At 34.7% G+C, this 17,424-nt stretch overlaps 1 protein-coding gene across 4 annotated transcripts in view; it reads left to right on the top strand.

The window, feature by feature from the left end:
* CRISPLD1 (cysteine rich secretory protein LCCL domain containing 1) overlaps positions 1-14,026 on the top strand; it is a 37,731-nt gene extending 23,705 nt beyond the window's left edge. For 2 of the 4 annotated variants that reach the window (XM_074552722.1, XM_074552715.1), the window contains exons 8-14: positions 44-110; positions 725-855; positions 3,757-3,800; positions 3,888-3,960; positions 6,057-6,132; positions 10,480-10,610; positions 12,467-14,026. In XM_074552722.1, coding sequence (XP_074408823.1) covers positions 44-110; positions 725-855; positions 3,757-3,800; positions 3,888-3,960; positions 6,057-6,132; positions 10,480-10,610; positions 12,467-12,518 — 574 coding nt within the window. In that variant the 3' untranslated portion in view covers positions 12,519-14,026. The remainder of the gene's footprint in view (positions 1-43; positions 111-724; positions 856-3,756; positions 3,801-3,887; positions 3,961-6,056; positions 6,133-10,479; positions 10,611-12,466) is intronic. The other 2 variants (XM_074552703.1, XM_074552707.1) reach the window with 2 other exon arrangements.
* Positions 14,027-17,424: the final 3,398 nt, after the last annotated feature.

A 17,424-nucleotide genomic window follows, 5' to 3' on the forward strand; every position in this document is an offset into this window, starting at 1 on the left:
GTAATCCCAGGATTTAAAACCAAGTTGTATTTAATTCTCTTAGGTATGAATGTCCTGCTGGCTGTTTGGATAGCAAAGCCAAAGTTATTGGAAGTGTACATTATGAAATGGTAAATACTTTTAAATTGGATTTTGTACCAGTAGAGTGTTTGATGAAATGTCTTTTCTGTTGGCATACTAGTTAAAATTGTATTAAGAATGGATTTTGAGGATGTCAGCATTCACCAAAACTGAAAGCTTACAACAAATGTTTAAGAAAGCATCAGATGACATAAATTTGTATCTGCTATTCTGTGTGTACTGTGCAAATGAACTTCATACTAATACATACACAGAAGAAGAATTTTTGTGTGCACATATTTACATTTAAATATGTGAAGGCGGGCCTAAAGGAGGAGTACAGCAATTTGTGGGTGTGCTTGTATAAATTGTTTCAGTAAGGTGGACTTGCTTGTGTGTAACCTGAATAGTTGCTGAGAGTGTATCATTTACTCTGTAGAACAAGAGAACAGTATAGGAAATGGCACGTACTGTGAACAAGTGTACTGTAAATGAGAATAGTTTATCTCTGAGTTAGGCAAAGTGATGGTTTATTTGCTTGAAATAACACCTACATGGACCAAATCAAACATAAAAGACTCTCTACCAGGTTTTTAATGACACATTGTAATTAAGACCTGCTTTTTGTCTGACGTAGATCTGCTCTTCCTGCTCTGTTTTGCAGCAATCCAGTATTTGTAAAGCTGCCATGCATTATGGCATCCTGGACAACGAAGGTGGTTGGGTTGATGTGACTAGGCAAGGGAGGAAAAATTATTTTATCAAGTCTTACAGAAATGGTGTTCAGTCAATTGGGTAAGTTTTTTCTTAAAATTAAAATGTATGAAAAGATTTTCATCTGTTTATCTTTGTTTCATATGAAATACATCACATTTTAAATAATATTTTGCTATACTTTTTGTATATGTAAAGAATATGAAAATGCTATAAAAAGGCATGTGGATATAGAGATATTGTATCCATTTTGAAACTTTGGCCAGTGTTTAATGGTGGACAGAGAGTAGGCACAATAACAATGTGAAAGAAGGTTAAATAATTTACAGAATGACTTGGGCAGTAAGTTAGTGTTTGTAATTAAATAACTTTGAGAGTATTCAGTTAATTAATTGGCAATATATATATTTATTGTCAAAAACTAGCATGTACTGGCAGTTTATTTTATGTGTTTTGGACAGGGACAAAGCAATCTATGACATTTAACAAAGCAATAATATTACAAGTTCATCTTTGTAAATGACCCTCTTGTAGTGTGCGTATGGAACGAGAAGAAAATACATCTCCTTCCTGTATGATTTGGTAGTTTCATCACAGTTCAACAATTTACATATGACATTTTTCACAAATATTTTGCACGGTTTCTATCTTGGCCAGTGATGGAATAATATTCCATACTGTGGAAAATTAGTTTGGATGTATTGCACTGCTGAGGTGCCTTCCCTAAGACTGGTATGGGAAAACAACTCCAAATACTTGTAGACATGCTAAAGAAAAACACAGAAAAGCAGCACATAGAAATGGAGAATGCTTGACTGTTTCGTATATAATTATCCAGTGATAGAAAAACATCAATATTAATATATTTGAATTTAAGATCTTATTGGTGTTTGCAAATTGTACTTCACTATATCATAATATATTCTTCAGAGCTTTACATTGATGTCCTTATTTCTGTCTATATTTAGTATATGCATAATAGTGGCATGTGTGTAGCTCAAAGGGGTAATATCGAGCTGAAAGAAAACGGGATTTTTCTGAGTGATATATTTGGCTCACATGCAAACCCAAGAGTGAAGGAGATAGGTAATCATCAGTGGCTGTGCTCTCATTCTGTGCTGTGCAAACAAATGATTCAGGCTATGGCACCTGTCATCATTTCCCTTTCCAACAGATATGTCTAAGGCAGCAGAGAGAGGACCATTGACATTGTAGACCAAATTCAGTGGCCTATAATTTGGCCTACATGGGTAGCACTTAAGGCATTGATATCAATCAGTTTCTCTGGGTCATCTGATGACTGGACTCTGTTTGATTTACCTGCCTAAAAATGAAGATACAACAAACATTTCTCTTTTTTTACTTGCTTTGACACAAAGAGAGAAATAGATCTTGATTATATCAATACTAACATATGAGGAGCTGGCTTGCTTACAAATGTAGGAGTAGATAAGCTGTAAAAAACTCTTTAAACTGGAACCAATTGATTTCCCATCAGTTGAAATACCTGAGTTTCTATGCTGTATGAGAAAAAACTGTATGATTGTCCAGCCTACAGAGTGTATTTAGCACCTATCTTCTGAGAATTGGAACTCAGGGGAAGTTATTTTGGCTGTGGGATAAATAAAGATTATTTGTCAAGTTTCAAACCTTCAAAAGGCCCATCAATAAGGCAGGGGATGCCTTGCAGCTACCTGACTCTCACCAGTGTCTGTAGATGGAGACTTACATAAACTGCTATTTATTCTATTCAAGAATAGATGAAATAAAGTGGATCTCGCCTCTACTGTCTATTGCAAAACAGAATAGAGAATACAGAAAAGTAAGTGTCAGAGCAGCATACAGCAAGTGTCCTAGTCTTCAGCTCTTTTGATTTCTTATCAGGATAGCTAATACCAATGTTTTTTCAGCTGTTGGACTTTCTTAGGATAGGGTCCTGTTACAAATATCTCAACAAGCTAGTAAACAATAGAACCATATTCCTACATCAGTGTTTGACAGTGCTAGGGCAACAGAAGTATGAGCTCTATCAGTGAAAGCTAATCCAATAAATGAGCAATGTGCAATTGATGGGTCATACAAGTAAACAAACTGATGCAGGCAAACAAAACAGGGAGGTCCACAGGAGCAATTTACTCTAAAGGTGAACAGGGAATAATTTCCTAGGTTTGTTGTGGGATTTTTTTTTGTTGGTTTGTTTATTTGGTTTTTTGGGTTTTTTTTGTTTTTTTTTTTTGGGATGGGGTTTAATAAGTAATTTTATGGGTGCCAAAGGCATCCTCAGCTTCTTTGTTACAGGTGAAAAATACCACAATCAGAGGCATATCCCAGGAGTCAAAAGAGAAGGAAAATAGAAGATGGGGGGAATAAAATAGGAACATTCATCAACTTGTAAGGAAACAACATAATCTATGTACCTGACTTTTTATAGCAAGAGGAAGCAGGTACATCTGAGTGCCATATAATTACTGGGAATAAAAAACTCTTGCATGTTATACTAGGTTTTTAATGATGCTGATGATAACAAGAGATGCAAGATCCAAGAGTAAATTTTAATGAAACATTTCAGGAAGGCTGTGAGGAGAAACTCTTCTCGATGTTGGAGTTGTTGATAGGAATGAACCTTTAGCAAAAGGTGAAGGAGCTCGTCTGGTAAATGAAAGCTTCTGAGCAACCACATGCCACATTATGAGGGACTAATATATTGCTTAATTGGTTCCTATTGCAAGTTCTCTTTGCAAATTAAACTCCTGAAAGTTTAACATGCATTCCTGTTTTTGAAACACATTCACTGGGAGTACAAAGTAGATGTGTCATTGCTATAAATATGTTTCCAACTGGGGAGAAGGGGGTGCAGTGAGAAAAAACTGTCTGGGGACATTCTCTTGGCTTTAGTTCCATATTTTCTAATAAAAATTATTCTAGCTAAAAGAAAACACTGAAATATGTTATTTACTGATAATTTCTGATATTTCTTCTTAGAAAATACCAATCTGCCAACTCCTTCACTGTCTCTAAAGTAACAGGTTAGTATTTATTTCTTACAAACGCAGTACTACTCTGTTTTTTTCTAAATAGTAAACATTTACTTGTTTGTGTTTTATTTTCTTCAGTTCAGGCTATCACCTGTGAAACCACAGTGGAACAACTGTGCCCATTTCAAAAACCAGCCTCACACTGTCCGAGGTGAAGTTCATAAAATGTTATTAATTTTAAGTGCTGCTCTATTTTCTGCCATTTACTAATTATTTTAGGTCATCTTAAGTTGTTGAGAAAGGTGACAGAAGTAGCTGTTAAAATGAAGTCAAAAATGCTCAGGTGATATTTTAGTCTTTGGTCTCAGTAGAAGGCAAGGTAGGTAAAGATGATCTGCTGGATTTTTCATTAGGAAAATCTCTTTTTCTTTCACTCAGTAAGGTCCTGTTGCTAATCTTAGTGAAATCTGTACACTGAAGACTGTGAATAAAAGTACCTTTTATTTTTCATTTTCCATTATTATATATATGTACCTTGGGCAAAGTACACTTTATTTCAATTTATTTACCTGTAAAACAGATACAATAGAAGGATAAAATTCAGATAATTATCATAGAGGTTACCAATTTGCTTGGGAGTTCTGGAGAAGCTGGATTTTAAAAAAAATTTGAAATATATCTGGTTAAGGTAAGGCCTGGTCTGCAGGTTGGCTTTAAATATCTGTGCCATTTCTTTGAAGCCTGTGTTTTAACTCTTCGAAAGATGCTTGTACCGCAATATTTTGGCAAAGGAGTTTGGTAACAGTTCTTAAAACCATAGATGAATCAAAGGTAAATACACTGCAGCATGATTTACCACAAATTAAGCTGAAGATATCCACAGGATTACTTTCATAACAATCCTACAGCCAACACAGGAAACAAGTACAAAGCCAAAACTGCTAGGAAAACATCCCTTCATGTAGCACTTGGGTCCATGGACTCACTTGGTGCTTGGCTATGACTCCTGGCTTTGAGCTGGAGGATGTGGAGAAGTAAGCTAAGGACTGGAGCACAGGAATGGATGGGTACATTCTCCTATCTTTTGCTTTTTCTCTTCATTACTAAAAACTAAAACCAGCTTTGTTGACAGAAAAACAGGTTTTGGTTTTAGGAAAATTAAAGAATAAGTACAAAGTTAAAAGTTACATAATGCTGATGTGCCAACTTAAGGAACTTCACAACGGCAATGATTCATTCAAGATTCCGTGCATGCTCTTAATTCTGGAAGTGTAGTCTTGGCAATTACAAGCAGTAGTCAGCCATGGCATTGACTACACAACCTCATTTTCCCCTCTTACTCCCAGCTCATAAATCAGCAGGCCTTCAACAGGCTTCTTCAACTTCTTGCTTCCTTCTGACAAAATATCTTTCCTGAATCTTTTCAGCATGTTTTAGTTACCCATCTGACAAGACTCTAGCATGCCCAAGAGATTTGACTTCCCAAATATTGATCGGAACCTGGATAACATTTTAGAGGAGAACACTTGTCCAGAGCTGCCCCATGTAGGGTCACTCAGTTTTTCAAATGAAATAGCTCAGACTAGACCTAGAGTCAGCTGATGGTTCTTGCTTGTAGCATATCACAGTTAGCAAATAAAATGCTGACATCTTTTGTACTATACTTAGGTTCCCACATGGTTTTTCTGTTCATTTTGAAGGTATAGAAGACATGAATCACAGAGAAAATTTTCCTCAAGTGTTAACAAAATGCAGTTAATAAAAACAGTGTTTGTTTTAGTAGGTTTCTGACCTCCCAGAATCAGTCTCACTACTTTCCAAGGTTTTTCATTCTAGCCACATATGCCAATGCTCAACTTCATTATAAGTTGCTAAATTGGCTTGTGTCACCAGGTCATCAGCATCAAAGCAGGTCCTCAGTCACATCTGCCTCTTCTGAGACTATACATTTTGTATAGGGCACTTAGAATCAGATAAATTATAGAGTAATGAACAGGCTGTCTCCTCACTGACTTTTCTACTTGCCTCAAATATGTTGAACAAGAACACCATCTACTTATCCAAAGGAAAGAAGACCAGAATTGTTAAAGTATGATTTTAAGCACTTCATATGAACTTCAACACATCAGCAATGCTTTCAGTTGCATGGTCAAAACCTCGAAAACTGACAGATGTAAAATAGGATTATGGACCCATATGTATAGACAATCAACTTGATTTATACTTAATTATGCTGTCATTGAACATGATATATTAATCCTCTGATACTCTTCCTAACTGTTTCTGGTTTTGTTTTTGGTCTTTCAGGGTGTACTGTCCTCACAACTGTATGCAGGCAAACCCACACTACGCTCGTGTAGTTGGTACACGGATTTATTGTGATGTAAGTACAGGGATTCACATTGTGTTATAAAAATGAGACATACAATTCTATGAAAAAAATTATAATGTAACTATAAGATAGAATATTGATATATAGTTTTCTTCCAAATGATGATTTTTTACAAAAAAACCCTTTCTTTTCAGAAAATCTTTCTTTTCAAAAAATCTTTTTCAGAGGCTTCCATTTAAGGTAGCAGTAGTCAGATGCTGAAGATATGGAAAGTTATTTGGAAACTCATTGCAGTCTTCACTAGGCTCTGGACCCATACTTCAGATTTTTTTATCAAGATTCCCACTTCCCAACATTTGTCCAATATTACCAGTGTATACTCATTTAAACCCTTGCACTTTAAATCCTAATGCAACAATAACTTCTGTCAGACTATACAAAAAATTTTGCTCTTGAAATAAATGTCTACAGTCACATTATTTTGAATATTTCTTATCTGTGTGAATAACTAAGTATTTGTGACAGAGTTTTGATATATTTGTGTAAAGTATCTCACACTGTCATGTTATTTTAACAGACTTTTTTTTATCATTCTGTTTGCTAGTAAATTTTTTTTCCCTGTCTTTTCTACGGCATGTTTAGTTCTGAGGTGGGTAGGAAGTATGAAGAGATTTCTAATTTATCCCCCTCCCTTGTCATGTTTCTATGAAGAAGCCAGGATGTAGTGGCAGAGAAAGCAGTTTGTATTTTTTGGCAGTAAACTCTAGTTTGACTGTTCTATGGATGTCATAAAGAGTAGTATGGCAACCAGCTAGGTCAGATGATGATTTTCACTACTTTCCAGTTCTTTGAAATGTGTGAAATATTTACTCCTCAGCATTATGAAAATAACTGATATCCATTGGATTACCTGAGTGTCTTGTTCTGAAAACACCCTTGTCCATAAGTGTTGTAATGGATGTGAATGGTATTTCCAGTTCAGAAAGGTAATTGATTTGTGAACTGGATCCTTAATGTACATAAAAGGGGCAGTAAAATAGATTCAATGCAAGTCCAGTTTGTGGAAGATGATTTTCTTTCAGCTCTGTGATTGTGATTAAGGGCTACAGACAAAGTTTCCCAGTGAGTTAGAAGAGACTATTGTAGGAGAAAGAAGACATGCTTGTGTTTAATCTTGAGAGGGGAAGTCTCATAATATGTATTTTCTTTGGCTGGAGAAGTCCCAGGTGACTGTAATTAGTGTTATAGAGGTATACTTTAAAATTATTTTAGGTGTACTGTCTCATTATTCATCATCATTATATAGAGATGTGTGCAGCCATACTGCTTTTAGGAAAAAATGGATATAAATACAGGTGAAAAACCAGAGATGGGAGTCTTCTTATCAGCTTCAGGTGCTGTCAGGGTAGACATTTACACTGAAGCTGCTGTTCTAGATTATGTTTTCAGTAGTTTTTAATACAGAGAGTACAGTGGTAAAGGAGAGAAAAAGGTATCTGCAGAGCAGAATTATTTTGAATTTTTCAGCGTGCCTACCTTACTTCTTCCAAGGGCTAGAGAACAGGAAATATCCTTTATCTAAAGAGTTTGATGGAGTTGTAAAATTTGAATGCTTTGATCATACAAATTTTTGTTTCAGTAACCATATATAGAAATATTCCCTGAAACTTTTGCAAAAGTATTCATAATTCTCTGCTATGGTAAAATATATAGAATATGATGTAGAAAGCTATTAAATAGTTCCGTATTCCTATGACGGTATGTTAAAGACACTTGTGGTTTAAATGCCTTTGTAGAGTAATGCTGTGCTGTGGTAGATACTGGTATTTGTTGAGTATCTGAGGAAGGAAAATAATTAACTTGGCATTCAGATCCCATGACCTGTCAAAAATACTAACAAGCTTAGGAGTGTTCACAACACAGTAATAAAGCACGGCCATATAATGCTGTATAAAGTGTTCATACTAACTTTAAAATACTGTCTTATACATCCTTTGGAATTTCTTCATCAAAATTAAAGAAACAAACTCAAATCTTTGAAGTTTTCCAGAAAGTGACACAGGGATGCTGATGTAAACCACACATAATATGCTGAAATTTGTGATTGACATAGAAAAATCCTTTTTTACCTAAATCAACAGGAGGCTTGCCTTAGTGGTTCAAGGAAGTGTGATCTGGATGACATAATATTGAGCACAGGAAATACTGTGGCATCACTACTGGAATCTGATTCCATTTAGATGCATGTCTAATAGTCTTATTCCAAGACAATGAGAAGTTCTTGAGAGACAAGGACAGATAATAGTTGGTAAAAAAATATATTCTGTATATGTTTATAAAACTATATGCATTTGTTCATAGATATTCCTACAAACTAGTTCATAATTATGAATTTATACTCATGTAATTGTTCATTTATTCAAAAACTATGTGAATTTGTTCTCCAGTCTCATCTGGAATGTAGCATCAGAATATCAGTTTATTTTTCATCTGAAAATTTTTCGTCTGAGCTGGCTTCATGAACCCCAGTCTTCTGACATCTCCTTTTTCACATTTTCCATTCAAGTGTTGTGCCTTCACCTTTGAAATGTTGTGCATTAGCCCAGCCATACTTGATTGGTCCAGTTGTGGTGCCAGCCCTAACAATGGCCCCATCCTTTGCTGGACATTGTTTCCAGCAAGCAGTCAGCCTGCTCTGTCAAAATCTCCATCCCTTGAATTTTCCTTTCCTTTTTACTTGACTATAAACTTCCAAATGGTGTTGGAACAGCCACCATGTCCTAGCCATCCTCAAATGTAATTTTGAAAGTATACCCCTATGTCATGGTGTAAAGGGTGAGGGTACATTTTGGTTACTATTACAGAGGTGGAAAAGCTGATCTTTCTTTTCCGCAGTTGTACCTCCAGCCTTTTTTTATATCTCCATTGGGAACTGAAAACAAGGTTACTGCTGTGTTATTGTGCTAGGAATGAATAGAATGAATAGTTTTCTTCTAGTTCTTCAGTGTAGTTAATTGCTTGTAAATATCATCTTTTATTTCTTCTGACTGTAATCCTGTATTGCAGAGGCCATTATTCCCCCTGGGTATTTGAAATTGCACATGATCAGTCTACTCTTTAGTTACTCCACAGTATGGATAAATAAGGCGTGCTATAATCTTAACAATAAGGCATCTATTGGTGTTAAGGGTATAAAAAATGTTTTGCAACCTTGGGAGGAGGAAAAGTACAGAGGGGTATAAATGGCATTCTTTCTGGAATGTTCAAAACATGCACCTAGCCGTGTGAAAAGGAAAACTCTAAAGCATCTTTGCAAAAGATTATTTGCATAAATTATTCGAGATCTTTACTGCTTTAAATATTTTAACATTAAAAGACAAACTATATATGAATGAGCCTGGCAAGTCCTGTGCTTGGAATAAAAGTAGGAAAATCATTGCTATTTTAAATTCTTGACTTTATAGAGCATTGAGATTGAAAATTGTTATGATAACATATATAAATTGTTCCAATTATAACTGGAACAAATGCAGTTTTTTTTGTTGAAATTGTGCCCTGTTTCACCAGCTATTTATATTTGCTAAATTTTTAGAGGTTGTTTGTGGAGAAACCTATTGCATAGAAAACTTTTCCCACCAAAAACCCTCGTTTTTAAGTGGAGATACACTGAAGCTGGAACTGCACTTTGCTATGCTATTTTTTAAAGATTGGGACCTACCTTCTGGAATATCTAAGTTTCATTCTTCTGATAATTATTAAAATGCTGAAAGAGTAATAGAGGAGTGCAAGTTTCAATCAATTATTTAAATTAAAGTTATCAAGAATGTCACTGAGAAATTCTTCTGTGGATATTGTTTATTCCTCATGAGTTCACAAGGGGAATTTGTGACCAGAAAACAGATGTTTCAAGCAGCGTAAGTGCTGTTAACTTAACAGAGAACTTTCATTTTAGATCTCTATCTTCTGTCTGATGCTCTCATTATACCCTTCATCTAATTAGCTTTTAATATTTACCCATGCCTGGATAGAAAACTGCGATGCTCCCTTTAATTATGGATCATTTCACTAATATTTGAGGCTTTGGCTGATAGATCCTTTCACTTTGAAAGACTGAAGTATTCAAACATCTTCCTGACCTTTGAACTGAAATAGCCTGAAATAAATTATTTTTGCATCATGGTGAAAGCGATCTGAAATCTCTTTCTGAATTCCTATAAAATGGCCTAATTCCTAATGAAGCTGATTTAAATATCGTAAGACTAATGAAATTAGCCGTGCTATAGATATAATTATTTTATGTTTCCTAGACTTGGTTTAAATATCTGTATTTGTCTTTTTTTCCTAAAAATGGTGAAATAAAAGGAGGAATGCAAAGCTAATCTGTGTTTTCCCTCCCAGATCTCCAGCATCTGCCGGGCAGCAGTGCACGCAGGTGTGGTCCGCAACCAGGGCGGCTACGTTGATGTGATGCCGGTGGACAAAAGAAAGGTCTATGTGGCCTCCTTTCAGAATGGGATATATTCAGAAAGGTACAGAGCCCATTTGCAAAGGTTACACTTTACTCTTGGCCTCGATAAGGTCCACAGCCTGGCATTGTGTCTGCCTTGTGTAACAGCAGCTGCGGTGGCTTTGGAGAGGCTGTGCTAATGGAGCTGCCTGCCTCCTCTAAGCTCGTACAACATTACCCTGAAAAGCTGCTTATGAAGTAAAGTAAACCTCTTGTTTGCTTTGTTGGTTCTTTTGCAGCTAACACAATATTTGATAAGAAAATTGCAGTTACTCCTTTAAGGATTTTTTTAAAAATTGACAATAATGATGCAGGTTCATTGGTTCCTGATGAATGGTCCATTAGTGATTTACATGGTATCACACCAGTGATCCTGAATCATACTTAATACTCACAAACATTAAAATTCACAGTAATTTAAACATAGTTTTGGAGCTCTTTATTAGATAATTTGTTGTTAACAGTGTTTTTGTGAAAGATGTAGATGCTGTGAAAGTTCACTACTTGTATTGGGTGTATTTATAAATTGTGTGATGATAACACATGACTATGTTTTTTAGATTTAATTTAATCTCTGAAACAGTTCTCCAGGTTCCAAAGAAAGAAAGAGAAATTATTTCAAAAACATTGTACCACTCTTTTTGTCCTGTAAAGCTTAGAATGTTTCTTAGACTAAAAATGATGGCTACCTAACTAGACTATAGTCTTTCTGAGAAATTTAAGTGGGAAAAAAACTCAAAAGGTTTCTGTAGAAAATTCAGAAGTAGGAAAATATTGAGTATTTTTGTCTTGTTTTTAATGGTGGGTAGGAGAATGTCTTCTCCCTTTCTCTCAGACCTCTCAACAGTTCTGGAAGCTTGTAAAATACAGATTTTCTTTGCTCAATGGACCACTTATTTTACATATTTCTTCTCTGTGATCATCCAATTCCCTTAGAATGCTTCCTTACTGACACTTTTGCTGTCCATATAAATTTTCTTTAATAGATTCAGACAGGAAGAATGTTGCAAATTTGATGATTACTTATACTTTAATATATGTATTGGATACTATAAATAAATATAAATTTAAAATATGTATAAATACACATATATTTACATATTAATCGTCTTGGTAAAGTTTGGGAGGTCAGAAGTTTGGAAGAGAGTCACAAACAAGTTTTCTGTCAAGAAGAACATGATGAATTCTAATGCTGTTGAAGCCAACCTCTTCCATTGTGCCTTTCCATGCTTCTACCTCCATTTCCCTTTCCTTCCCAGATAATTTTCAGGCTGGGTTGGCTAAAGAAAAAACAATGGACCATTAAATAAGACATGCTGGTCCATGGTCCAATTTTAAGGCAAAGATACTTATTCTATCAACATTTCATTGGAATTGGGTATTTTTGTTTCTTTTCTTTTGAAGCCAGATACTTATCCATTCAGAAGGCATTCCCTTTGGTTTTATTAGACATTAGGTCTTTGTTGAAATCTATTATTCATTGTAGAAGCAATTAACAAATAAGTGATCTCCTAGGTCTGCAAGTTCTCTCCAAATACAGTTGCTAGAAGAGTAAGTCTAAGATGTATGTTTTCTCTATTTCCAAAACACTTTTAGCATTTTTCTTACATTCTTTAAAGCACTCTCGCTTGCCACAAAGGATTACTTGAATTTTTCTATGTTGTATTTTATTCCTATTAAGCTGTTTTGGAAAAAAAAATCTGAAATTTATGTAGTTTTTATTTGTAGCAGTTTAAAAAAAAATCTAGATATATAAATTGAGGAGTTGTCACAAGAAGTACTGCAGGATATTAGAATTAACAATTAAATTTTTTTTTTAAATTGTTATTGGAGTGTTATGGTCTTAAAAATAACATAAAAACTGGTTTTATGTTTCAGTTTACAGAATCCACCAGGAAGCAAGGCTTTCAGAGTATTTGCTGTTGTTTGAATCTAGCAAGTAAAACATGTAACAGGCAAGTGAAACCAAAGCACTTGGAAAAGATTAATACAGGCCATTTCTTGTGATTCCTGAAATTTGTATAAAGCTGTAACATTATTGTACAGAAGATGTATACTGCTTTCCACCAAAAAAATTTAAGTCGCATATAAATCTTAATGGAAAAAATCTGTAAAGATAAACATGGGAGAAAAATTCATTTGAAAATCTATAATGATATATAACATTACTTTGAATCCTGTGTTAAATATTGCTATATTTTCTTAGCAGTTACTCCTATACAGTTAATTCAAAGCTCATAAGTGTTCTTTGTTTTCTTCATCTGAATATATTATTATATGGTGCTTTATATATGCCACTAACAGTAATCTTAAAACTGTACCAGAGGGAGGCCTGAGTTTTTATTTTCAATGTACATAAAAGAAGTCATCCCAATATTTTGATAAAATAAATCATGCCTTAAAGTAAAATAATTACCTATATAACTTTTTAATGATTTAAAGTAGCATTAGCCATGAAAACATCAATGAAGAGCTAGATTGTTCTCAATTTCACACTAATCATAACAAGTACAAACACCTATTTTGAAATAAATTGGGATAAATTCCTATAAAATATAGGAAGAAGCCTTAGGTCATGCTAACATGCTTTCCTTTAAAAAAATATTCTTAAGAGACTGGGCCATTCATGTCAATTATTTTAACAATAGATTAATAAAATATTTATTGGATGCTGCTAAGCTCTTTTCTTCAAATAGCCGTAATTCATTATGGCCCAATCCTTCACAGATATCCCACTGTCTTGGGATGGGTGTGTGAAACAGACATATATAACCTTGAAGGATCTAATAAAATCTTTGTGCAGAACTTCAAGCTTATTCCTTAATTTCAGGTTACTGCACTTCTAAATACAAACACATGCTTAATATTTGCCATGTGATTCCTTCAATTTACTTAAATTTGGGTTCAGAGAAAATGTAGAATTGTACACATTTAAAAAATTTTCAAGTTACAGCCTTGAGCTGTACATGTTATCAATTTGCTAAACAATAATATGGGAGTAAATGTTCAAAAAAACCAAAGAAAATGGTAACAAAGGCTAACCTTGCTCCTTGTGACCTGGCAAATATTCCTGCAGGCCAGGAAGTGTAGTGGTACGAAGCCCAGTGACCATTATGTCATTTGTTGCTTCACAATTTTAAATAATTCATTTATGGCGAACAGCTTGATACATTAATTTTACCATATTATGGTATATGAAGAACATGTAGTGGTGATACTATGTTTCTTTCTATGAAAAGTGTATTGGTGCTTTAAGACTGAAAAGCTGTTAAACTTTATTTTTGGTATATTTTGTTTCTGTTGTTGAATTTATTTCATTCCAACTTGTAAACTTATTCATATTCTTCATATTTCACAATACCATATTCTGCCTTCTCTTTTGCTACATGTACTACCTCATGTAGTTAGGCAAGCTTTTTTGGTTTTTTTAATCTGTTTTGAATAAAATTAATTTACATTGTAAGAATGCCTTTCACTGATTTTTTTGTCCTGATTCAAGAGAAAGAATGTAATAGCCGCCCTGAATAAATCTCTGTTGTTTTTTTTTCTGACCTAAACATTGCAAGCAGCCATATTTGGAGGTTCTAAAACTGTAAAGGCAGTTTAGACCCAAAACTTTCATTAATTACATCAGAAGTCTTATGGATAAACCTCATTTTTTCAAGTTTTGGCCAGGGTCAAATTGATGAGGGAGACTAAGAGTCTTTTATGTACAACCCTATTTTTTTTCTGCAAGTGGTGGCCATTGAAAGAAGCTTTTATATAGATTTTGCAATAATGGCATTAACCATTTTTCAGGATTGAAACCAAAGTGCAAGTTCCTGTGCAATAGGGCAGGGGTGGACCCTTGAGGCCATAACAATAAAATTAGTGCTTGGTGGGAGGAGAGAGATAGCTCAAACTTTCCATGGGTGAATATTTGCTGTGAGCAGCTCTACTAATCAACAGAGCAACAAGAAGAAAGTTACTCACCCCCATTTCTCCTCACATATTCCATTGCCCAAATTTTTGGAGTTCTGCTTCTTTCCCCCATGCAATGACTATCCTGTTCTTATCTACATATTCCAGCTAACACCAGCTTTTTGAGAAACTTTCTCCTGTATTTACTAAGTCAATGAGCAGACATTTCCAGAAAGTTGTAGAGGTACACTTTGGGAGGTACACTTTGGTATTTTTTTATGCAGCAGAAGCAACCGTAGGCCAGATGCTCACAACTAATTATCACAAAGCCTAAAAGAATAACCAACAGTATTAGAAAACTTGGCTGATGAAAAAAAAAACATACAAAAAAGTCAATTTTTGGCTTTAGTGAACTTATAGGACATATAGTACTAGCTGGACATAAACTAAGGAAACTTAATAAGCATTTCCTAAAATGTGGATGCTGAGGAATTTTTATTAAATGGTTCACAGACGTTGTTGTGTCTTGATTTCTGCATGGAGGACTATCTGATCTAAGAATTTTGCATAAAATGATTTTGAAACCAAACCTGAAACACAGGTTGGGAGAACATTTGTGTAAGTTTACAGCTTTTAAACTGAAAAAAATTGATTCAAGTTGTATGTAAATGTCAAGAGTGTCAGCTGTCTATGGATTCTCAGTGGATTTGAAAGAGGAAAATAACATCTGCTTTTTTTGCGTGTATTGATAGTTATGTTCAGGACAATGCATGACCCTTTACTTCATATAGCAGAGATGTAACCAAGCTACTCACATTAAGAGTGTCTTCTGTGTGGCAATTGCTTTTGAAGTATGTTTTGAATTTGGTTTAAAAGCCAGATAACCCAGATTCCTGTGAATACACAAGGGAGGGTTTATTTCCTGCAATTTCTGCAGTCATACAAAGGGCAAGATTTAGAAACATAAATATTTGGAATTTGCAAAGATTATTCATACAGTGCAATATTCTGTTCAGAAATGTGTATAAATACTGTATGAAATACTATACAGTCACACTTCTATGGCTTAAGGGTTTTTATAGAATCTGTGGAACTCTAGGGAATTATACAAGGAGTGAAAAGCCTGAAGATTTTTGTTTCATTAAGTGTATAATATGTATCTTAGAGAGCTTTGGATATACAAATGACAGGATACTTTAACACTCAGAAAATTGCATATGATTTTATAAAAACATGCATTGTGAATATAGAAAAAGAATCCATGATGGCAGTCCTAGCTTTAGCCTGTCTTTGCTGTCAGAAATAAATGATGGAGATAGTATTTTATATATGGTCACTATTTATATTATTGATATTATTCTTAGTAAAGCAGGAGTCCTTGACATGACAAGTGAAAATAAAATAAAATGTGATTCCTGCTCCATGTTAGCATAGGATGATAATGTGACGCCTGAAATCTGCCATTGGCTGTTCAATGATCTGTGCTGTCTTGTTTGCTGGGAGACAGATTCCCACATCATTAAACCATCATAGCATTTTTTAAAAAGTGCTAATAATGAGTGTTAAACATTCAGAAGCCAGCAAAGCCCCTCAGTCAGACCAGCTTGGTATGCTAAGGCACCAGAAAATAGAAGAGACAGAAGGAGGAAAATCAAGAACATGCAACCAAATGCCCGTGAAACTCTTGTGTGTTACTATCTGCATCAATTACTGCAGTAATCACCCCAGTTATTCAATTCAGTATCTGCCCCCAGTGCTGTATCCAATATTGGTTTTGTCTTTGCTAACAATGGGGTTAGTCTCTGAGGGTTGGCAGCAAAGCTGTTGGTTAAAAACTGAGATACACTGGCCAAACAACACTTAGTCTAGTAGGCACAGAAAATACATAAGTTTCCAATATCAGTAACTCGGGGTTTTAAATCTCCAAATTTAATTTAAAGCATAAGCATTTATAACAATATTAACAATAATATTGAAATTTAATATGAAGTCTGGTTATGCAGTTGAAAAACTTTATTTGATGCGTTTGCAGTTATTTCTGAATGAATTATTTTCTATGACTATCCATATTTAAGGGTATAATATTAAAATAAATACAAGAACTTGCCTTTAGATTTGCTTAAGTGTTTGCAAGCTGAGAAACTCAAGACTTTGTAGTAATACTAATTATTTTTAGGATCCTCAAGAAATTAGAAGTGCTAGGAGGTAGTAGGGCGTCCAAACAGCCTACGCAGTTTGAAAAACAAGTACTTCAGTAGCCTAATTATTCACTTAGGCTTGATTATATGCAATGTAAATAGCAAGCTGGCTCTGACTTCTTATAAATTGCTGCTACTGTACATCTCAAAGATAAATTGGAAACAGTTGCTAAATAAATCTCCCTATAAGTCAGTTCAATCTTTATTCCATATTTATCTGTTGAAATTCATCTGTTTCTTGTTGGTGGTTGTTTGCCTACTGAAGATCATGTCCTCTGAATAAGTATTTCTTTCATTGTGTCAGAACAGCTCCAAGACCTTTGAGGCTGCAGGCTGCGCTGAACACAGAAACAGAGCAATCATTTTATGCAAAAGGACTTAGTCTCAGATTTTGGATTTAGCTCAGTTCAGTACACAAAGAAGTGCATTGTATGAGTTGATTTAGTGCTTACTGTACGGGAGGTGATAGTCCTATTCCAGCACAGCTGCAAAACTGAGCCAAGGAATAATTTTGTGAAATACTCTGAGCCCTTCTCTCTTATCCAATAAGAGCTGCAGGGTAAAGTAGATCGGTTTGCATTTTTAAATAACAGTAATAGCTAGACAGATGGGTTCGGTGGCTTATTAATAAAGACATGCCTTTCTGCCAGTGATTGAGGGTTTATGTATGTTGTAGCAAACACGTTCAGTGATGTGCAGATAGTACAGATGCTGTGATTTTTTTTGCTTGACACTAAT

Source organism: Zonotrichia albicollis, chromosome 1 (assembly GCF_047830755.1).
Source record: "Zonotrichia albicollis isolate bZonAlb1 chromosome 1, bZonAlb1.hap1, whole genome shotgun sequence".
NCBI lineage: Eukaryota > Metazoa > Chordata > Aves > Passeriformes > Passerellidae > Zonotrichia > Zonotrichia albicollis.